The sequence below is a fragment of the Chenopodium quinoa genome, unplaced genomic scaffold (genome assembly GCF_001683475.1).
Source record: "Chenopodium quinoa cultivar QQ74 unplaced genomic scaffold, ASM168347v1, whole genome shotgun sequence".
Taxonomy (NCBI): domain Eukaryota; kingdom Viridiplantae; phylum Streptophyta; class Magnoliopsida; order Caryophyllales; family Amaranthaceae; genus Chenopodium; species Chenopodium quinoa.
In genome coordinates, this window is record NW_018742616.1 from 257,334 (window position 1) to 280,662 (window position 23,329).

At 35.6% G+C, this 23,329-nt stretch overlaps 3 protein-coding genes across 4 annotated transcripts; all 3 read right to left on the reverse strand.

Annotated features, from left to right (window-relative positions):
• Nucleotides 1-946: 946 nt before the first annotated feature.
• LOC110721411 (NADH dehydrogenase [ubiquinone] 1 alpha subcomplex subunit 2-like) lies at nucleotides 947-4,651 on the reverse strand. Of its 2 annotated transcripts, none has more exons than XM_021900551.1 (4): nucleotides 4,502-4,651; nucleotides 3,973-4,069; nucleotides 3,680-3,786; nucleotides 947-1,398 (listed from the first exon to the last, which is right to left on the reverse strand). In XM_021900551.1, the coding sequence occupies exons 2-4, from the start codon at nucleotides 4,056-4,058 to the stop codon at nucleotides 1,295-1,297; spliced, it is 297 nt and encodes a 98-aa protein (XP_021756243.1). In that variant the 5' UTR covers nucleotides 4,059-4,069; nucleotides 4,502-4,651; the 3' UTR covers nucleotides 947-1,294. The 2 variants fall into 2 exon arrangements, with proteins under 2 accessions (XP_021756243.1, XP_021756244.1); XM_021900552.1 differs by having other exon boundaries at nucleotides 3,973-4,123; nucleotides 4,502-4,640.
• A 1,464-nt stretch (nucleotides 4,652-6,115) lies between these two features.
• LOC110721413 (calcium-binding protein CML24-like) lies at nucleotides 6,116-7,275 on the reverse strand. The gene has a single exon (XM_021900553.1). The coding sequence runs from the start codon at nucleotides 7,116-7,118 to the stop codon at nucleotides 6,432-6,434; it is 687 nt and encodes a 228-aa protein (XP_021756245.1). The 5' UTR covers nucleotides 7,119-7,275; the 3' UTR covers nucleotides 6,116-6,431.
• A 1,013-nt stretch (nucleotides 7,276-8,288) lies between these two features.
• LOC110721414 (brefeldin A-inhibited guanine nucleotide-exchange protein 2-like) lies at nucleotides 8,289-23,147 on the reverse strand. Its single transcript, XM_021900554.1, has 11 exons — nucleotides 21,901-23,147; nucleotides 17,399-17,716; nucleotides 16,644-16,989; nucleotides 15,875-16,297; nucleotides 15,489-15,778; nucleotides 14,472-14,745; nucleotides 13,100-13,599; nucleotides 12,692-13,013; nucleotides 11,483-11,861; nucleotides 10,456-11,141; nucleotides 8,289-9,276 (listed from the first exon to the last, which is right to left on the reverse strand). Exons 1-11 carry the CDS (start codon nucleotides 23,145-23,147, stop codon nucleotides 8,668-8,670), a joined length of 5,394 nt encoding a protein of 1,797 aa, XP_021756246.1. The 3' UTR covers nucleotides 8,289-8,667.
• Nucleotides 23,148-23,329: the final 182 nt, after the last annotated feature.

Consider the following 23,329-nt stretch of genomic DNA (forward strand, 5'->3'; position numbering starts at 1 on the left):
ATTAATTAGATGGTAACCAACCATATGACAGACAATGAAACAAGTACCCTTTTGTAGAAAATGATCAATTTAATTTTGAATAATTAAGTAGAGAATCACATTGAAATTAAAATATAACCAACTGGATGATAGTTGATGAACATTTAGCCAAGTTGCTAATGGATATGAGGTAATGTTTGACTACATAAAGCAAATTTTGATTATTGAAAAAATCAAAGTTCAATTTTGTTAAAATAGTGCAAGTAAAGGAGACTATGATTTATTATGCTTGTAATGTAACTAAAATATTCAGAGTCTATTTGGCAAATTTCGTAATTATAATAGCTTTGTAGCGACTCTTTACCGGTGCATACATCTATCTTATTAATTTGATTTGAACTTATTTTTGTTTAGCCTAACTAATAGCTTATTTTCCGAGACAAATCTAAATCAATATGAAGGATTAATAACTTGTCAAAGCATATTCATATTAATTGTGAAATGAGTTTGATTAGGCTTTATAGACTTCATAATTATAAGTAGTTGTGAACTCAATATTCCAAAATTGAGATTATTTGAATTTAATTGTCTTGAAGTTTACTTATCTAAAGTAAGTGAAAAAAGGTAAGTATAATAAGGAATTTATTGTTGAAAGGCACACTTGCAAAAGGCCTGATTGAGTGTAAAATTTCCAAGGGATAGAACAGGGATCGGTGGCAAAAGAACATCTTCAAGTTTTTATTTATTTATTTTATATAATTAGATACTTCGTACGAAGTATTTTATAATCTCAGATACAAAAGCAGTGTATATTCAAGATAAATAGTGAAGGGGGCAATAAACTACATAAGGTATCCATCAGTTTGAACATGGACTAATCACTAGCTCAGATTAGAATGTGGGCCAAACACTTATTCAATGGGCCAAAACAAGGAATTGGGCTTGGTAATTAAGCATTGAGTCCTACTTAAAATAACGATCAAGTAGATCTTAACTTGTGATAGTAGACTATAATTTTGGTTAAATTTACTGAACAAATCCCAAATGATTCAAGGTGAATTTATAGGATGCTTATTACAGTAAGCAAAATTTCAACTCTGAAACAACCAAAGAGGCAACAGTTGAACAGGACTGTAGCTTAATGCCCTTCTGCTGCTTATGATAGAGGACAAATGCTAGTTCATTTCGATGGTACAGGGAAAAAAAGGAGAGAACAAAATGTAATTCACTATCTTAAGTATGGCTGAAGCAAATAAGGAAACTGACAGGCAGTTCGGCTCATCTTACAGGGGTGCAACTGCTTAAAGAAGAGGTCTCAAGCTTTAAGAGCTTCCCCAGCTTTCACAAGATCCTCGAGCGCCTTTGATATCTGTCCCTCATTCATGCCATCCAGTCGGACACCTTTTTCAACACCAAAGTCTACACAAAACAATAAAATATGTCAAATTTGGTGATGGAAAATTTCAGAAGTAGCCAATCAAAGAGTGAAGGACCAAAAATGTCACAGATGAGAAACATATCATTCACAAATTTTCAATTTTCCAATACCAGTTTTATGCATTAGATTTGACAGCAATCCTAAAAGCCAATAGAATTGAAAAGTCCATTTACTTTTGACATATCTACAGTGTGAGGTTTCCTAATCTACTACTAGAACAGCATATATAGCAAAGTGCTTCCATCGTTCATCATGTGAGTATCATGTAAAATTTAACAAGAGTGCTTTTAGCTAATAGCCTGAACTTTAGCCACTGTCTAATTCAGGTTGCTTTGTTTGACATCAGACTTTGGTTGTTAACAAATATTTTCTTAAGTAATGCAGTAAACACTATATTTAATAATCACTCTCAATTAATCAAGCAACGTCCAATAGATTCAAGAATACTTAGAAAGATCCACAAGAAGGTAACGTTACAGTAATGTATCGCAATGCAAGTATAAAGGGAACATTGAGCGTCAAATTATAGGTTAGATGTTACAAGAAAAGTATGCAGATAGAAAAGGTGGATACCCCCAATAGTTAAATTTTTCATAGCTATAATGTACTCTAAAACTCTGAACGTGAGTATTTACCAAAAAAATAAAATAAACTCTGAACGTGAGCAATTGAGATGAATCAAATAAGTTTCTCATTGTGAGTTTAAAATTTTATAAATACAATCTACAGAGAGCACATACTCCGAACTAATTTACTCACAAACCGCTGGTCCTATGACCTTCAGGATAGTTAATACATGGCCAACTTAGCGGTGAGTTATCCCTTGTGTTAATCAAGCAATGAGATACCCTACGACAGCTCAAACCACTTAATCTGGTCAAGGATATTTTTTTTAAAAGGGAGCTACAAGCCTACAATAGGAGAAATGAGGCATAAAACTGCATATACATTGCATTATTTTTCTCCAGACAATACAGAAAAAGGAAATTCCAAACAGCATCCACCCATCCAAGTCATTAGATATGCCGATGTCTTAAGGTTTTGGTCAGAGGCTCAGAGCTACAATGAAGTCTGGCACAAACACAGTCATCTAAACTGTGGTCATGAGCACAGCAGAATGCTCAAGAGTTCCACAACTTGGAATCCCTAAGACCCTAATATATTGGAACTAAAGAGCCTTCAAAGTGGAGAGAGCTCATGACAAAAAATATTCTAAAACTGGAGCTGTGATGATTATTCAAGAGGAGCTTCATAACCGTTGAAGGGTGATTTAATATGGACTGAGATAAATTAGAGACTGAAGAGAATTTAGGATATAATTAAGAATAGAAAGAAGGCATGAGAAAATACGGACGCAGAGGCTTTATTAGAGGTGCAACTAGATCACCAATAAAACCCAAATGTATGAGATAAAAGATTACATTCTGGATATCCTTCCTGATTACATACCCCCTTTTATGAAAACTACTTTCATTCTCTCTCCTTTAACTAATTCTGATACCTTTCCCAAATTCCCCACATTCCATGCCCAAGCTCATGCCAACAGCAAGGCCTGACTGAATGCTGATATTATTAAGGTGGCTTTATCCCCTCCACTCGCACAGCATAAGTATGAAGTATAGGTGGCTGCTGAGGTCGATGTTTAACAAAAGGTAGAAACATACAAACTCTCTCTGTAGAGATTCAAGTCCTAAAGGTGACAACCCCCAGGCACCATCACAGAGCAGGCAATCCTAATTCTAGCCTAAGTGCAATGTTTTATTGAATATCTCAATTGTAACCAGTGGGGTGTAAACCTCTTGGCATTGACCACTGGCACTGACATAAGGACCATAGACAGGCTTCAGTTGTGATATATTCCCTCAATCAGATTGTCCAGACATAAGATTTTCTTCGCAATGTGGTTTTTCGGAAAGGGGAAAGGGCATCAGAATGAAAGAAATGAATAGAAACAAAGGGAAATTTAAGATATCACAGGAAAGAAATTTGGATTACCCTTCTCAGATCAAACTGGATGACTTACAAAACCAAGAAGAAAAAAAAAAAACGAAGTATGAAAAGACACTTTCACCATGACAATGAAATAACAGAAACAGCATACTGATAGGAATACTAATTATCTTCACCAGTATTTCATAATTATTCAGAATTTAAAAGGCCTACTTATAATCTGCAACACTAATGACAAGCATAGACGAGCATAAAATGTGAGGGGAGAAAAGGATATAATTAAATAAAAGCGTAGGATTCCTTAATCCTTACCATATCTAGCCCAAAGCTGGGGCTCAACACCACGGCTCTCACGGATCAAGATCGGCAATTTAGGATTCAATGTCTTCAACTCCTTGTAATTTTTTTCAACAAAAGTTCTAAGATAATTCAAAGGTAAATGTAAGAAAAAGGATATACAACTTAAATCAAAATTCGTGAAAATGCAGCAGAAATGTGGCTTTCCCATAATCATAGTCAATACAATAATACAAAAGAAAGATGCATATCTATGGATTCACAAATTTAAAGGGGAAAACTAATCAACAATCCGAAAATCCTCGTACCGTGCTTCAGCACTTGCAGGGGAAGTTTGGCAAAATAGGACCCGAAGCTCCTTCAGGTTCTTGGATAATTGTCCTCTCCAAGCCATGACTATTCGAACTACATTGATAAATTCCCAAAAAATTAGAAAAATTTCATCTTTGAGTCTAAAATCTACAAGAAAAAGAACCCATGTTACAGAAATCGAAGATGAAATTGATGATTCAACTGTAGCATTGTAAAATGACTTAAAATATTGGAAGATTAAAACTTTGAAGGTTCAAATTCAGTTATATCAATGCTAAAATAGTAAACCCCTAATTGCTATACTAAAGTATGATACGAAATAATCAATTAACCGAAACATAGAGCGGCAGCACACAAAATCAATTAGGGCGAAATTATAAGGGACGAGATCAAAATCAATAAACCCTAAAATCCAAATTAACGAAAGACAATAATATATAGATCAAAAGATATGTTCTTGATGAAATTGAACTAGAAAATGAATATAGAGAAGAAACTAATTCATAATCAAAATCGCAAAATAACCTGATTCGATTGGAAACACCACCACCTGACGAGCTGACTTGACACACTCTCGCTTTCTCTCTCTTCAATAGTTCTATGTTTATGCCTGCTTTAGAGGCTGATCGAATTTGATCCGGATAAATTCGGGTGGTAGAGTTGTGATCAATTCAAATCATTTTAATAGTTGTGCCGGGTTTCGATTGGGTCAATTCGGCTTTCAGTTTGGGTTTGAATTAGATTCAATTAGGTTAATGAGTTTTTAAGTTCGAGTCATTTTAGATTTAGACGAGGTGGGTAATATGAATACAAATAATTTTCTAAACTTTTTTTCTATCATAAATGAGGTTGTTGTTGATAAGTGGTTTGTGGAAATGAGAACAAGTTCAAATAAGTTGAGAAGTTTTGTAAAAATGAGTAATAGACTAATGAAATTCTAGTGAAAACAACACTCTATATTTCGTAATTTAATTCCCTTTTTACTTTATTTCTATTTTGGTTAAAAAGCCAAAGTAAGAGGATCTTGATAGTTGATAGGGATATCTATTTTTTGTTTTTTTAGCACATGTGCTGGATCCATTCATCTATGTTTCAACCAAGATATAAAGACTAATTACTCCGTACAATTATTAAGTTTATTATAGACCTATCTTAGTGTCCTCTCTCATAACAACACCTCTATTATGCACTCATGTAAAAGCAGAGCGTAAAGGTGTGCTCTATGGTATAGTTTTGGACATTTTAAATCGGAATATAAGCAAATGAGTGCATATAAGATTTTTCACTCTCCCATTGCCTCACATTATGTAATTTGGATTATATTCGTGCATAACGAGGATACAAAACTTGAATTTTTGGTCATGAAAGTGTGTGGGGGAATGCTTTTCCATACCTACTAAATTATATTTTTATGCAATGTATTGGATAATTGATGATGGAGAGTTTTAAAGCTTTTGTGAATTGGGTTTTTTTTTTTTTTTTTTTGGAATTAGTGGTCTCTTAAGTTGCTGAAAATCAATCTCATGTAAATTAGCAAATTCAATCAATTTGTAAGGAATTCAATAAGATTTGCGCAGAAGCTTAGTAAAGGAGGGGTAAAGTCCTTTTTTTGCTCTTATTGTCTTACATAGTTAGGGAATGTCTTGTCTAAATAGTTAGGGAAATAGTAGGGGCGAAATATTTTAAATTATCTTAATGAGAAAAGTGTAGTTACGTTACGTATTACTTAAACTTGAGTGAAGCACACGATCAACAATTTGCTGGTTTCTTACATACTAATATATGCTTCTGAAAATCATCCTTACGGCTACAACAAATCGTTAGACCGTCTCTTCGAAAAGGTTGTATATTCCAGCGATGTGTGCGAGAGATGTAACATAGTGCAAGATCTTTTCAAAGATCGTAGCTTTGATGAAGGAAACTTTAGTTTGGCTCAATTTTATGTATTTGTTGATTTAGATTTCATTTGTAGATGTCGTGTGACTTTTGATTAATGAATTGATTTGTTTTAATATATATATATATATATATATATATATATATATATATATATATATATATATATATATATATATATATATATATATGCTTCTGTCAAACAAAATGATGCAACCTCAGCATTTGCTGAAAAATAAGCAAGTCTAATGACATTTTACAAGAAAAATTCATAGATATTTGTTATTTTTCACAGTAGCAAACCACTTTGACTATCTACAACACTGAATGAAATACATATGCAGTCATATACATGATATACTGCATAGTTTCATACCTACATTATCAAATTTCTATACAAAAAGAATGAAAACACCAAGATCAAAAAAATTACATAAACTAACCATATGAAAAAACATAAGCATCTAAAAGTTAGCTTCTTCCTTCATCACAATAACAAACACAAAAAGAAGTCATCCTCTTTTGGTTTGATCATCAATTATCTCATCAACATCAATAATTACCGTGCATAGCCCATCATCATAAGCCTAAATTCATCAAAATTAACAAACCCATCTCCATCTTTATCAACCCCTTTAATCATAAGATTACATTCCTTAATACAACAATTAGCAAAACCTAACCTCTTTAATACATGATGCAACTCCTTAGCTGAAATTAAACCATTCTTATCACAATCAAATACAAGAAATGCATCCATTAAATCATCTTCTTCAAACCCACCACCACCACCACCATCATCATGATCTTCGTCGACAGACACATCATCTTCACCATTAACAACATCATGATCGTGATCGTGATGATCACCCATCATGAAAACATTCATGTACTCATTCAAATCAACATAACCATCACCATTAGCATCCAAATGTTTTAACATGGTAGCAACTTCATCAGCTACTTCAGACTTATCATGCCCAAAACACAAGAGAAATTCACTTAATCCATGAGGAGATATCTTACCATCACCATTTGCATCAATAAATTTGAACACTAACTCTAATTGTCTACTCATTTCCATGCTTGCAAATGATGTTTTCATGCCATCAAACCCATTAAATCCCCTGTTCTTGGACTTACTTTTGCATACTTTCACAAACTTCTTGAGGATTTTGTGTTGATAAACAAGGGCTTTCATCGATTTTCGTGTCGAAATCAAGGAACTTTTGATAGATTTCAGCATGATTATACAAAAATTAAGGAGGGTTTAGTAAGAAGATATTTTTATTTTGGGGTGTTTGAGGAAAGTTGGGAGTTTTAATAGGAGATGACAACTTATATATACTATACACATTAATTAAAGCAAATAAGATAAAAGTGGTAATAATATGATAAGATGCTTACTAAGACTAAGGATATACATGTGAAAATTCCATGTGCTGTGCTTTATTATTAGTCTGTGTTCTAAAACAATACCAAATGATTTCAAAGATAAGTATGACCCACCGTTATTGGAATAGTCCAGATTCTAGAAAAGGTCAGCCACTTAAAAATCTAGTAATAGTTTTGTTCTTGGATCCTCTGTTGTAATCAAATTGTCTGTCATAACAAAGGAAATGCAGTACATACAATGATTATTTATATCTATTTCCAATTATTGTACTAGTATGATTGAGGGTAAATGATAACCATAGCTACTTGAAGTCTCACCCGTCTTACGTTGAAGTTAACTTCTTATACGTAGTATTATGTCCAACCTATTTTAACCTGTTTTATACTACGTATAAGTTTTACATAAGTTAAATTTAATTAGATATAATAACCGAACAAAAAAAAAATAACCAAACAAAGATTTTGTAGATTGAAGGATAATTTATCGAAACAAGGGAAAATTTAACTTGAGTCTGTCTCATTCACAACCTCTTCAATAATACTTCGTATGTGTATACGGACTATGGAGTACTATGATAAACATCCGCAAGTTGAGGCGAAGTTGGCTGAACAACGATCCAAATTCATATTGATGATCTTCATTACGTAGTATATGCGATTCGTATTCCCTTCCTCTGTTTATTCTTCTTCTCTTCTCAAATAATGTTCCTACTGTATTCAACAACTTGTTAATCATTGAAGTTTAGAAAGAAGTGCATATTATGATTGAATTGTGTATGAGATTTTACGCTTTCGAGCTTCATTATTGGACAATTATTTGATCCCGGCAGTTGACAAAAGACTAAGAACCTTACCAACAATTTTGCAGCATATCTAGTTATCTACCATATTTTTCATAAACAAGGGTGAAGATTTTGTCAGAGGCAAATATGGCAGAACAATATACTCTTATCAAGAAACAATCGTCCTGGGTATGATATCGCCTTGGCATAATCTTCATCCAAGAAATAACAAGTAAATGTTCAAAAAGTTAAGATAATCATATTTTTCAGCCATAAAAAATGGAAAGTTGCCAAAACCTGTGACTGCTCATTGAAATATTTTTTACACTGAATGTATGCAAAAAAATTGACTAAGAAATCATACAACAAAGCTCCCGATGTAAGCCTGTAATCTTAATCTATGAAACCTGATGCCTCCCATACCTTAGTTATATATCACATGAAGTATGGAAGCAATGGGAAACATAGATCGGCCATACTAACTATGATATAGTAGCTAAATAAACTACAATATTGACCTCAGAGCTAGAAATATTCTGAAGCAAAGATGACAACAAAATCGTAACTGCAGCACCTTGGTGAAGTTATATAACTCTGCTGAAGGAAACCCAGAAATGATCAACAGGATCGCAGCAGCAGGGGGCCGACTGACACATTAAGCATTTCACTCAAGGCTACCTGGACGTCCTTAGATCCATGTTCACAGCTGATTAAAGTGGAAAGCAGAGGGAAGAACCGTGCTAGGCTCCTCTCAAATGAAGTTTCTGCCAAACTACATATAGCCTGCAGAGTGGTCACGATAAGAGGTGCACGTCCAGCCAACTCTCTACGTCTTCGAGAGCCCAAGGGTATCTTCCAATGGGCCCCACTACCAGCAGAAGGCTCAATTTCGTGCCCAGACGAAGCCTCAATGTAGAATTGAAGAACCTCTCGGCAGAGATTGACAAGGTAGGATTCTATTTCCTCCTCATTGAAGTCTGCAGGTCTATCAAGCATAAGATTTTGCAGGAGTGTGAGGCACATTTGATAAGACTCGTTTTCAAGGCGTAAAAGTGGAGGATCTTGCATTTGGATAATGGATCCAATCTCCAGTAGCTTTGAGCATAGATTTGCATCACAGTTTATCTTATGTGCATGTGACGCCACTGCCCGCAAAGCATCAAAAAGTATACTAACATTTTTTGCTGAAATATGTGTCCTATACAACATGTAGATCTCCATGGCAGCCTGCAAATTTTAACAAGGCATGCTTTCAAAATTCCGCAGTCATCATCATAATAGGATTGCAACTTGCTACAACAAAAAAAAAAATTGTCCAAGATTTGCCACGTGCCTAGAGTTAACAATTATTTCTATGTACTCATTTCTGAGAAAAAAAAAGGGGCCATATACTACTAAATCATGCAGCCAAATAAGTTAGAATTAGACAAATAAAGTACCTTTTCATGAACTGCCTTTATTTTCATAGGGATGCCTTATTTATTTATTTTTTTCTTTTTTTTTTTTGTGAACCGCCTTTTCATCCCTTGTTCCATTACACATAGTAGCATCTCATTCTAATAAATATTAATTATCCCATGCTCTCTAATTTAAAACTGAATGAGTTTTAAATGTGCAATATGCCCAGCTGTGGATAGGTTGAAGAGGGACTAAAGGACTCATAGAGTTGAAGTTGAACCACATAGAGATAATAAGGTCCAAAAAATTGTTAATATTTTGTTCTAGTTTAGAGAAATCCGATTGTTGGTAATTGGTATCAACCAAAGCTACGATGCACAGAAACTCTCATGAAGATCACACCTCCTGTTTCAGAAACTTGCAAAATCAGAGTCAAGGGAAACATTTTTATTTTTATTTTTTTGCAGGCCAGCAAGTTCTTCCCCCTCATAGATCTTTTCACACAGTGAATTTATATAATCTGAATTATATGAATATATATTGTTTGCAGCATGTAACATTTTGGTCAATATTACCTAATACAATATTGTAATTTCTAATATTTGGATACACTCTTAAGAAAAATAAACCTAAGAAAACTTATAGCCAAACTTACTACAAGACTAACGCATCATATTCATTACCACAAGGTCGGCGACATTATGACTGGTACCACGATGAAACTGCAATTTTGAACAATATTTCTGTCTTAACCCCTTTAACAAAACTAAAACTATAACACTGTATTTATTAATTTCATTAATAGTTATTAAATTTCTAAGTAACTTTATTGACATCCTAGGAAAAATTTTGCAGTTTTGCATTTCCTGATCTTATTCTAATATTTACATTTCTCTAGTCCACATTATTATTTCCAACTTTCATTTCTGTGCATCATAAAATAAGATACGGAGATAAGGGGAAAAAAAGCATTTAAGAACATGCAATAGGACATTCAAGAATTTATACCTGGATCAACAAGAGCTGGACAGCACAACGGCATTTGACATCAGATACAGCAGCATAAAATTGCTGTGTTCTTAAGCTCTCTGAATCATAATCATGTGTACCAGTCCCGGTAGTTTCAGCAAGATCTTGTCCACCACCAGATTCTTCGATATTCATAACTGAACTATCCCCGTTCAAGATAAAGGAAAAATCAGGAAGGGTGGATATGGCTGCTTCTTTCAATGAAGAGACCACTTCAAGCCATTCGTCATCCGAGAAGAGATCTCCAGAATTGCTTATCAATCGAACATATGCAGCAATACCAATCCCAGCAAGGCTCTGGTGAGGTCTCTTAATGAAGCTCACTAACAGCATCAGAACTTTCTTTAAAAGGGGATGAACAGTAGAGTAAAACTTGACAAAAAGATCCACAATTAGCTCAAGAGACAATGTACATGTCTCATACAGCCATGAATCTTGATCAAATTCAGCTATCTCACCATCACCGCTCTCTTCAAATGAGTTTTCAGTGGATGGGTCAATGGCTTGGCGAACATAATCGAATATACGAAACAAGACCGATTCGAATACTCGCTCCCACAAAGGAAGCGAAAAGTGCTGGCCATGGTTACGTAGAGTGTCAAACAAAATCTGCAACGCACTTTTTCTGATTTCTGGTCTTGGATCAAAACTGAGTTCTGACAAGCCTACAAAGGAGAATGGAATAGTCAACTTCCTAAACATATACCACCAATATTATCACTAAGAACTGCAGCATGTAATACAGAACACCCCATGGACAAAATGAAACATAAGAAAGTTTAATTAGACAAACTCCAAGTCTATATATAATTGAGAATATAGGTAGTAGAACATCTTTAGTATAGAAATTAATGAACTCAATGGTCAGTTGTAAAATTGCTCAAAGTTTCATTTTCTCAATTATAATGTTTCAAATTTTACAATACACATCTTTAAAGTATGAAATAGGTTTTAAACAAACATAATAACAAAACTCTATATGTTAAGCTGTAAACATTTATCTTACCAGCCAACAACGGGAACCAGAAATACAGATGGTCAACCTTGTCACCCAACTCTCCATTTTCCATCTTTCCATCTTTCACTGTTTGTGATACGGATGGAGAGATATCCAAAGTTTCCTTATCCTTATCTTTGCCTGAAGAGCCAAGATCTCCCTCAGCAAGCTTCTCTGCACAGTAGCGCAAGAAGCCAATGGCACTAAGACTGATATCCTTGTTAAATCTGCTATTAGTAAAGGCAACGAGGCAATTTACACAATCTGTAAAAGTACTAGACTCTGTCTCAGTAATGTACGGGAAATAGTCTCGAACAATCTTCTCCATTATCTCAAATGCTAACAGAACTATGTTTTTGTGATCATCATATGCTGCTGTGGTAAAGACCTACACATACAAATGACAAATAGGTCAATAAGTCACACACAACTATTTTTTCGAAACAATAACAGAATTATCAAAATCTTAAGAAGCAAAACTTTCTGTAACTTCTCTCTGGGGGTAGGGCCCGTATGGGAGTGATGTATCAGATGAATCAAACCATAAGCAACAGGATTTCCCCATCAACAATTGTGATTCCTTTTCACCAAATAATAATTCTTTTTCACATCACCAATGTAAAATTAATCCGTTTCACGTAAGCTTGAGGATATCACGACACTAAACAAAAGATACTGGGAAACAATTGATGGGAACATTGTTGTATACTTGTTTGTAGATTAATAAAATATGAAGTAGTTGTTTATTTAGTCAAGAAAACGTATTGGGAACCTTTCAGCCATCATAAATCCCGAGTTCATTCCTTAGAAAAAAATAAATGGCTGAAAAGGAAAAACCAGCCACAGAAGGTAAGACACAGTCATCAATGACTGCTTTGACCACCAACACAGTTTTACATTCTCAACTTCTGATCAATTCTCAGTTCTGCCATCCTTGTGTAGTCAAAGAGAGAAATTGCAAGATTAAACATGAAGCGACAATGATATATGGGAAATGCAGGATGCTGTTTCTATTATCAATTAAAATGCTCCCAATTCTTGTTAATTTACGTAGAGCAACCCGAAGAACTGGGCAGAGATATACAAATGAGGCAGTATAGGAAGTGATGATCCACAGCAGAGACTGAATCTCCAAAACATGGGTCATTAGTCATATTGCTGAAAGAGTAAAAAGAGTAGACAATATGAGCAAATATAGTTAATAGATGAAGCAGATACCATGAACATGCTCTTCCATCCAGACTTAACATTGTTTACTCGAGACAGCACCATCTGAGACACACATCTGATGATTAATTCTCTGATCTCAACAGCACTACTCCTCCGCATCACAATGACAAAGGGCTTCATAAACTCATTTTGAAAATTATAATTAGCCAACTCTTCCCGATCCAAAAACTTCATTGATAATTGACGCAAAGAATCCATAGCAAAAATTGCAATTGAAAGATTTTCAGAACATCCAATGGTTACAAAGAAGTCAGAAAGCACATTCCAAATGCTTGACCATACAAGCCTAATGCGGTTCATGTTGTAGTGCCTGTTTTCAAGATTCAGAACAAATAAAACTATTAGACATCAAAAAGATCAAAAGGAATTATGACAGCAATATCATGGGACGCTTACGCAATCTCAACAATTTTTGTCAAGCTAAAAACTCGTGGATCAGAGGCAGATCGTAATTCCTCCATTGAGACCTTGCAGAGTGCCTTGACAAAATCAATTATTCCTTCACTATTTAGCTTTTGACTTCTAGTGAATATACGATTCATTTCACTGCTTCCAACTTGTTCAAGCATGTTCAAATTAGAGACTAAATTATTCATCTGTTCTGATGTAACAGAAGTGTTGCCACCAATACTAGCACTATCATAAGAGCCTCTTCTCACAGTGGCTGCAGCATATTGAATTTTTCCAGCACCTTTTTTCTTTAAGAGTGGAAGAATATTGGACTTGGCCTGTTTTGACTTATCTTGATCAGTTTGAGGAGCACCAAAGAAAGCTGCATCAGGGGGAGCACCTTCACCAAGTAGATGCAAATGCTCAAAACGGGAAACGCATGTCAAAATATGCTCCCAGGCATCTTGCAAGTAATTGCCATCTTCATCTGCAATTGTAACTATTGCCTGTGAAGCAGAAAGGAAGCACATTATCTGTGAGCAGATCACCAAAATCTCCTCTAAGGGAAAATGAAGGGCAAAAAATGCATTAAAATACAAAGAAAAGTAAACATTGAAGTATTGGGTGATGCACATGTCCATCAATCTTCAATTCAAGATCCAATTCCTTTTAACCTCTTACAGTCGCACTACCAATAGGAGCTATAAAAACAGTTGCGGAAAACCAATTAGAAGCAACTATTAGCAGGGCACCTCAATTTATTCTTTCTCAATGATTGTGAGCTAGAACAACAAAGAGAGTATTCACAAATATGAGGAAAATTACCATAGTTTCCCCTTGTGGCAGATAAGGAGTCGAGGATTATTCGAGCTAGTTTGAAGAATAATACTATACAGTCATGCAAAAACATATAGCATATATAAATGAGGATGGTAAAAGGGAAAATCCAATCGAGGAAAAAATTCTTTAAATAGCATGCGGCATAATTCTGGTCAATAGCCTGTATACTTTAGTTCATATAACAAGGCCCTCCATTCTCCAAGATGAGATAGGGGTCTTATAAAAGCAGCCATACGTCAATTGCAGTCAGCAGAGATGCTGTTTCAATTAGATCCTTAACAAGAAATGTGATCAAAACACCTAATACTTCACAACAGATATTAATTAGAATTATGGTACTCAATGAGACAATTCATTCAATCCAAAGCTCATTCACTCAATAATTGAAATGTCACAGTATCTAGTCAGTGATGCAAGTACGTAACTGTCAGTAATTGTATGGCTTGGTTGTTTTGTAAATAATTTTATTTTTTATTTACACAAAAAAAATGCTAAATTTTTTAAGTGATTGACACAGGAGCCTAAGAAAGTAACTAACCTTGATAGCATATATATTTTTCTGTTTAATTTCAGCCGGAGAGTGTAAAGAAGTAAACTTGGCAAGTGACGTCACAAAAGCATCCCTATGAGTTTTCATGGACATCACTGATGTAACATGGATAGCATAACGGAAACCGTCTAGGCACAAGGTTATAATTTCTTCATCATCACTTTGATCAAGTGGAACACTGAAAGCAGCTAGCATAGGAGCCCAGCAAGCTTCAATCATGAATCTGAGGATTACGACATCTGTTGCAGCATAATAAGCTGACCTGCAAATGGCTAAATAATGTAAATAACTAAAACCAATCAACAATCGTACATAAATAACAAACTTTACTTTTGTCAAGAGCCTACCAGGAACAGATACTGAAACAATGAACAAGAAATCCTAAGCCAAGTGTATCATTAAAAATGATAAAAGAAGGCCCAGAGGCCCCAGACAGACAAAAACAAGTAGGCAACTATAGTAAAAAAAAATTAAGAACAAATCATCACATTGTTTGTCCACACACAGAGAATAAGTTGCATACCATTCAACAACATGAACTATGAAACATGGGCTCCCGTTCTTTGGTTTGTGAAAGAAAATAAGTTCAAATTCAATAACATTATTTTTTCTCTTTTCCCTTCTTTGACCAACTGCTTGCTAAAATTCTAAATCATCATAGCACATAGGAATTGGAAATATTCTAATTACTAGCAAGAGTCTAAACCATTTTAAAAGTTGTCATTAGATGATTCCCCTCTTGAAGACAATTTTAGCCTTCAACAACGGTAGTGCTGCACAATGTGGATAAGGTAATAAGCTCAAAAAGAACTTCCAAGAAAGAGTGTACCTCAAACTGTCACCAACACTATTTACATCAAATCTCATGAACTAAGACCTCAACAAGAAAGGCGTTATTACAGAGGCAATGATAATTGGACTTGAGTATCAACTTAATCATCTCAAATCTTCAAGCAAAATATATAATGAGAGAGCATAAATATAAAGCAAGAGAGAGACACTTACTCAGACTTGCGAGCTTTTTCTTTAAATTGTTCTTGCATATGCCTTATTAAGTCATCACTAGACTCCATGTAATTTTCATCTCGCTTACGGATCACAATATTCAAGATATTGTCCAAGCCTAAGATTCTGTTGGAATTCAAAGACTGCTTTTGCAAAGAAGCTAGATCTTCTTCTTTCAACTTAATCTCATTTTTGGTTATTCGATCATACAAGGATCTCATGTAATCCTCAGGAAGATCTTTTCCATCATCAATACCACGATTGTTCCTGATGAAATCTTCAGCAGACATCTGCATAATTAGAAATACAATGAAAAGAGGACTAAGTGGAAGCTAACTTCAAACATCAGATGAGTTTCAAATGGGAAAGAAGTTCACATATTATACCTTATTCTTAACCATAGGATTGTGGGCATCAGTGTTGAGCATTATAACTGAATAAGCAAGGACATATGCTGTGTCTGCACTAGAGAATGCCTTAGGATTACATTTACAGTAACGTTCAGCAAACTTCTCCATGATCCGATCAATCTTCTGGGCCTCACCAGGCAACCTGAATCCTTGCAGGAAGACCCTTATTGACTCATCAAGCGCCTTACCTTGGAAATCAAAGGAATCGACATATGCATGCATCACTTTCAATGACATATCTTCTCTTTCGCCAAGATAATCACCAATTAAAGTCTTGTTCAGATCAGAAGCATCTTTCAGAAACGCTGCTATTTCCTCCGGAGAATTGCCCACCTTATTAGCACTAATAAGGAACTCAATTCCCTTTTTCGGTTTCCTATTAAAAAGAGATATACCTTCCTGCCATATATTATACATTAGCACAACCACGAAAATGCATAAACAAAAGCATTGCAAAGAAAATAAAAGCTTAACTTTAGATGCAGTACGAAAAGGAAAAGTTTTCATCACAAATAGGTGAAATAGAAATGATAATACAAGATGAATTTTTTTATAAAAATACAGTCCTTGTAGTCATATGATTGGGTTTTTTAGTCAAATCAGTTATTAAAGAGAGGATAGAGACTCCCATAGTTCCATCCTGCAAATTAAAACTTGAGAAACTTGAGCCACTACCCCCCCCCCCCAACCCCTTTTCCTTCCTTTTATCCAAGTACAGTGTGCATGGCAATTTCTCATAGTATACCTGAAGTTCCAGCTTGTATGCTCGGCGCTGCTCGATTGTCTGCACATCAGAAACATCACTTGAAGACTCAGAAAGACTATCAGATCCTTCAAGAGGCTCATCCCCATGGCCATTTACCATGTGCGGACTACCAGCTTCAGGACTGCTATCTGCTGGTTCGTATTTTTTTGCTGAATGAGGATCTGGGATGCGTAATTGATGGTTCATCCAGTTCCCCATTGATTTTAAGACAGCAACCAAGCACTTCATCGCTTCAAATTTCAGTGTCTCTTCTTGTGGTGGAAGCAATGTAGTGGATGAGCCAGGTGGGACGCCTTGAGCTGTTTTAAGAAGGCCATTGACCATTCTGCAACAATAAGGCAATAACTTACTAGATTGCCTCTTAACAGCAATAAAATCAAGACGCTTTTCTCTATGGATAAGCATTAAATTCAAGAAGGGAGGATATTTTCCCAGAATGATACAATCCAAAGGATTTTTCTACAACTACATACTCCCTCCGTTCCCAAAAGTCCTTCCCATTTTAACCATGTGCGTTTGCGAATGCAAGACTTTGACCATAAATATCATTAGTTGCACATTAGTAAAAACACGTAAGAATTGAATATTAATAAACTACTCATTAAGACGAATCAAATAAGACCCAACTTGACTACGTTATGCTGTATATATAAAGAGTAATTGCGAAGATACTATCATCTTATGAATAGTGTCAAGATTACAAATGAGAAGAACATAAAGGAACGAAGGTGTACCTCTCAAATATATTAGACGAGTTGACATCGCAATCATAGTTAATGAATATGTCCACCAAAATCTGAGAATCTTCGCACAGTATTTCTAGAAAACGCAGTACTATCATCTTCTGCTGAAAATTCGGCTGAGCAACATTTTCCAAAACTCTTAGAACTATCATAGGGAAAAATACTCCAATCTCAGCCTTCAGCCCAGCTCTAAACCTGGCTACCAAACTCATGAAGATGGAGCATGAAAGCTGGAAAACAATCATGAGAGTTGAAGCGCTGTTCTTAAGCAATGATAAACAAAGATATTGCTTGATAGCACCCAAAAATCTGCGTCAAAAAAAAAAATCAGAAATAACAAATATGAAAAGAGAAATAGCATATATGAGTAAAGTAAAACACCATACATTAGGAGAAAATAAGCTTCAGAAAATATAAGAGAACAAACATCAATGAGACACAGGTAGACGACCACCAAGTAGTAAATTTGACCTGGGCCTAAATTGTGGAGAGGATATAAAAACAATGAATAGAATATAAGAAAAGACGGTCACATAGGTAAAAGTTTTAGAGCAAGACACTTGCAAAAGAATTAATTTGCAAAGCCTGGAAGAAGAATGAAAGATTTTATAGTAACCACAGCTCCAAATACAAATCCTAATGAGTATACAATTCAAACCCCCACAAACGAATTTACTCGTCCAGCTCTACCTAATGCACAAGTAACAATACCCTTGGTGAAATATGGCAAATTTGCAATGTACACCATGAAGTGGTTGCTCAAATTCTCAGAACAAAAACAGTGAACTGTTTTTAGCCCAACATTGATTTCCACTTAAACAGAAATGATGCATGTGATATTTCAGAAGATTCATACTATCATAGTATAAAACCAAAACTGTGAGCATCACCAATGAGGAAAATTATAAAACCACTGGTCAGTGGTCACTAAATCATAGGTAAGGACTGAGGACAGCTGACTGGTAAAAGCATTTAAGAAAATAACTCTGCAAAACTTCCAAATTTTGAAAAGAATATTATAAAAGTTAAATGCTTGTAGGATTTAGTGCTCAGAAAATAACTCATTTAAAAAATGTAAAACTTGAAACTATTAAAACAACATTTTTTATGAGTAGTAATAGCACGAAGGATAAGAGCTTAATATTTGCAGTATAAAAAGGAAAACAAAACAAAGCCTTCAGCCACTTGAACCAGCCAACTCAAAAAATACAAATGGCAATTCACTGGTGTTACCAACTATCATATCAAAATTCTGGGAAGAATAAGTAAAAGATGTAGCTTTGAAGGAATGCCTTTCTCTAATCCGTTAGGTGTTTAAACTTTGAAGTAACAAAACATGCTCGTAATAGAAGAAACACTTATGATGTTCTTGCCAAGTGTTAGGCCCTATTTAGCAATTAGTAGACTGGAGTTTATATAAGCATCATTGCAGAAGGATGTAAGCAATGCTCAATTAGCAGTTTAATGTTTTAGTTTAGACTTAGTAAAGGAACACAGGTACATGTACAATCTGTTTAACACAGTAGTACAAAATACAATTAATATTCAAAGGATTAACTAGGCATTTCGGTTTTACACCAAAACTACAATCATATACGACCCTGTTACGGGCCCTATTTGGCAAACAGCGGATAGCAAGTTGCCCGGAGCATATTTAATAACACACATTGCAGAGAGCCAGAGATAACTGATATGATGAGCAGTAGAAATTACTGTATTAGATACCAGGTTTTGCAAAATGGTTTGGTAAACTAGCAGTTCTCTATTGGCAGTTTTTTATAATGTTTAAAATATAGAATAAAAATATACATACACACAAAAACAAAAAAAAAAAAAAAAATTGTGTTGATAGATGTATTGCTTGTACGTAACAAATTAGATTTCAATATTTTATTTAAGTAAAGCAATTCTACTCCTCGATATGCTACTCTTAATAGCATATAGGAGGGGGAAAAATGTGATTTAAGCCCATTCTACTGTAAAACATACACCAACACATATTATTCATTAGTCAAATCTCTTAATGATACCCCACACTAGTACTCTACTATAAACCAAATACCTTCATTGGCTGAATCTATGAGAATCAGCATACTGGAGATCTGTAGATTCATTCTCACCTATTTCATTCCCACCACTATACTCTTTTTCAAACACCCTCCTATACATCAACTTGAAATGGATTGGTGACGTTTATTATATCTCTGTTATTGTCATTTTTGTTGGTAGGACTATGCATAGACACTATCGATCTCTTTGGGTCTTTGCAATTCTTAATTATTTCAATCAAATTTTTTTAGTATGGCAGAGCTTTTGAAAAAATAGGAAGATCTTCAATTCATGAAAAGAGGTGGACCGATGACAGAGAGCAAATGGCAGACCAGAATACTACCAAGCCATGTGGGAATAGAGAAATCTTCATGGAGTTTCTTAACCTGCTTAGGATGGTGTCATGATAGGAACAGCAGCACTAAAACATTCACATGGAAGCACACTGCACACATGATTCAACCCTGTAGAACCAAAACTGCTTATATACTAGGACACTAGGTAGATGACTTAGCTCCAATATACAACAATAACTCTGCCAAAAAAAAAAAAAAAAAAAAAAAAAAAAAACCACTTAAACATCTGATAGCACAAACTATATTCTCAAAAATCAGTAGCCCGTTAACTTCAGAGCTAACCACTAACCTGTCAAAGCAGCCTTCCTAGGTTACGTTTTTTTCACCTGAAACCCCTTTTCAGTGTAGTTGTGAATTGGACTTGGTAGCCCTTACCTTAACTATATAGACCTTAAACTGATCTAACTTTAGTAGAACTTGTTTTTCCAAAACCTTAATTCTTCAGATTAAAAAGAATCAAGCCGCACTTGGGATATTCAAGAAATTAATACATCAAATCACCACTAGTCCTATAGAGGAGCTCCTATTGACCATGAACCACTATATTCCAGCCTGAAGTCCTGAACAACTCTTAAACAGCAGATATTCAAAAGAACACAATAAATAAATATAAAAGTAAAAATAAATTTTAATTTGCCCATATTTTGAGCCTTCAGAGATCAAAAATCAAACCATAAGTTGGGTTAAAATTTGATCTGCGCTTCACCCAAAACAAAAAAAAAAAAAAAAACTTTCCGCTCCACCACCAACCAGCAATTATTCCAAAACCAAATGTCATCTAGGTCCCATTAAAAAGCTATAATCCAAACCCGTAAAAAAGTGTGTTCAGTTGTTCACAAACCAGAGAGATTAGAGACCTAACACATTCTAGCACAACAAACCAATGTATAAAAAAGCTCAAGGCGCACTGAAGCGAGAGGGGTTCTGCTGCGCTTAAGGCGCGCCTCAGTGCGCCTCTTTGAAGTGAGGCGCAGTATATGGGCAGTTAAAAATTTTTGGCTGAAGTTTGCTTCAAGTGCGCCTCAAGTGCACCTAACCCAAAACGCCTCGCCCAGACCAAATTAAGCGCTCACCCCTGATCGCCTTGCGCCTCAGCGCCTAGGCGCGCTTTTTTAAACACTGCAACAAACAACTTCCAAGATAACCCAATCAATTCATATTTTTACTACTTATATGCCACACCAGCTCTAGTCATAAGCTCATAAGTCATAACTATAGGCTAAATAAAAATTTTAAAAGGAAAAGGTAAAATAGAGTGCTTTTAATCAGGTTTCTCCCCCCTAATGTCACCATATCATACCACATGCACAGATGCACCCATCCCAACAAATGACAAATCCAATGGTTTTAAAATGAGGAAAAAAAGAGAAGTGACAACAAGGAATGGGGGTACCTGTGTATTATTTTGTTTTTTTAAAAAAAAAAATGACAATTGTTGAGCTGGGGATAAGCATACATCCCTATATACCTTCTATATTCATCTATATTTCCCACATTCCCCAAAAAAAAAATCTAGAATTTGACCAGGTAACATTTTTTAAATACTCTTGGCTCTCAGGTCTTGCATTTAAAGAAAGGAGCTAAAAGGAAACAAATAATCTAAGGAGTTGCCTCTATGGGTATCAAATTTCAAGAGAAAGTTGCAGCTTACAAGTCCTGCACGAATGTCGCCTATATACGTGAGTTGTTGTTCTTAAATGAGTTGACATGGGTCTGCTTAAGATTATCTATCAAATCTATACGACCTTCAGCTATGGCGTTAGCAGGATGCAAGGATATGCCAAATCTACACTCCATATGGCATTGAATATATTGCCTTCCCAAATTTCAGGTAAGAGAGCATGCAATTGGGCCACCCCAAAATCCAATGACTGTTATAATAAATCCACTAAGAACATAAAAAAAAATGTATCTAAGTTTTGACTAAAGAACAGTTCTATAGCACAATGCGTGTGTAATAGTTGCATCTACTCGTCACCGAGTCATAAGCTTCAAGGCATTAAGCATCATTCTACTAGTATTTTCTTTTTAAGTGCAATGAATAGAATCTCAATCAAATTGGAGAAGGAACCAAATTGAGAATGTTACCTGTCACTGGTCCTAAAAACTGTGCCAGCATTCTCCAGCAAAATCTTAAGCAACTCTAGAGCAACAATTTTACCCCTCATAAGCTGAGGGTCCGACATTGCCTCTTTGGGAGGCGTCTTCATTGACAGCTTACATAGAGCTCGAAACACCAAAAAAGCATCCCTCCTCAGCTTATTTCCAATCTGAACCTCCACATCATCATCCCTCTCCAGGATCCCAGCAGCCCCTTCCATGGTCTCCCCATCCGCCAACTCCCCTTTCCTTCCTTCCAATGCTGTCTTATACATACTAATCTCCCAATACTTAGCATCCAACATATCCTTGTCCGTAGAATCCAACAGATCAGCAGGATTCGTCCCCTCCACCGTGGCATTCACCTTCGTCTCAAATGCCCCATCGTGAACCGCCCCACCATTTCCACCACCACCCTTATCACCACCTACATTCACTGTATGCAAAACCCCATCAATGTCCTGAATTATCCTAGTAATAAACCCCTGAACCTGCTGAGTAACCCCAGGATCGGCATCCGATTTCTCAGCCGGTTCCATGAGCTCAGCAACTACAATCGGCTGAACAGGAACCGACGACGAATCAGCCTCCATTCTTCTAAAAACAATCACAAGCATCTGAATCAACGACGCTTTCGATGTCGTCTGATTCACCACATTCTTACTCCCTAAATAAATATCATAACAAGTCCTAACAATTTGCAACAAACAATCCCCATGAATCCTAAGACTAGTCGAAGTAACAGCAGAAAGCAAAGTTTTCAACACAACAAGTTCCATACTATCATCATTACTATTAACCTCAATACACTTACAAACCGAATCAATAACTCGGGAAAGCAACTTCGACTCAGGATTCGACCCAGTTGAATCTGCCTCACCTCGAAGATACCCATGTGAGATTAGCTTCTGTAAACAAGAGATTCCAGCATCTGCGATCTTAGGGTTCGAAGACGAAGCAGCGTTGATGAAAGGAGAGAGAATGAGCTCGGAATCTTCTAGAGAATACTCGTGGGTCCCACTATCGACAACCGGACCAGCTGTAGCAATGGCAGAAGACGGCGATTCAGGAGAAGAGGAGAGAGAATGGAGTTGAGAGGAATTGAGCTTCTCAAGAAGAGATTTGCACTCATGAACAAGCTTCGAGTTCTTCCGCCATGAACCATTTTTGATGATCTTCTCAAGAGAAGGCACCAGCACTTGTTTCAGCCGGGAATCGGCTTCCGAAGAAGCCATTCCCGATTAATCGTCGAGATCTGGGTGAAAATGGAGGTTGAATTTGGGAATTAGGGTTCAGTTTTCCGGCAATTGATCGGGAAAATGGTGATCGGTGGAGAGAGAAATTGGGAAATTTTTGGGGAATTTTTAGATCGAGAAATTTGAAGGATTTTGTTTGATTTTTTGTTTGTGCTAATTAG

What these genes read in the sequence shown, in the direction of transcription:
- LOC110721411 (XM_021900551.1), bottom strand. Translation starts at nt 4,058, where the DNA reads ATGGCTTGGAGAGGACAATTATCCAAGAACCTGAAGGAGCTTCGGGTC. An exon ending in CCTGCAAGTGCTGAAGCACG is followed by an intron (nt 3,787 to 3,972) that starts GTACGAGGATTT and finishes GAATTATCTTAG; the next exon opens with AACTTTTGTTGAAAAAAATT. An exon ending in CCAGCTTTGGGCTAGATATG is followed by an intron (nt 1,399 to 3,679) that starts GTAAGGATTAAG and finishes TGTTTTGTGTAG; the next exon opens with ACTTTGGTGTTGAAAAAGGT.
- LOC110721413 (XM_021900553.1), bottom strand. Translation starts at nt 7,118, where the DNA reads ATGCTGAAATCTATCAAAAGTTCCTTGATTTCGACACGAAAATCGATG.
- LOC110721414 (XM_021900554.1), bottom strand. Translation starts at nt 23,147, where the DNA reads ATGGCTTCTTCGGAAGCCGATTCCCGGCTGAAACAAGTGCTGGTGCCT. An exon ending in ACAAAAATTGTTGAGATTGC is followed by an intron (nt 13,014 to 13,099) that starts GTAAGCGTCCCA and finishes TCTTGAAAACAG; the next exon opens with GCACTACAACATGAACCGCA. An exon ending in TCCAGCTCTTGTTGATCCAG is followed by an intron (nt 9,277 to 10,455) that starts GTATAAATTCTT and finishes TAAAATTTGCAG; the next exon opens with GCTGCCATGGAGATCTACAT.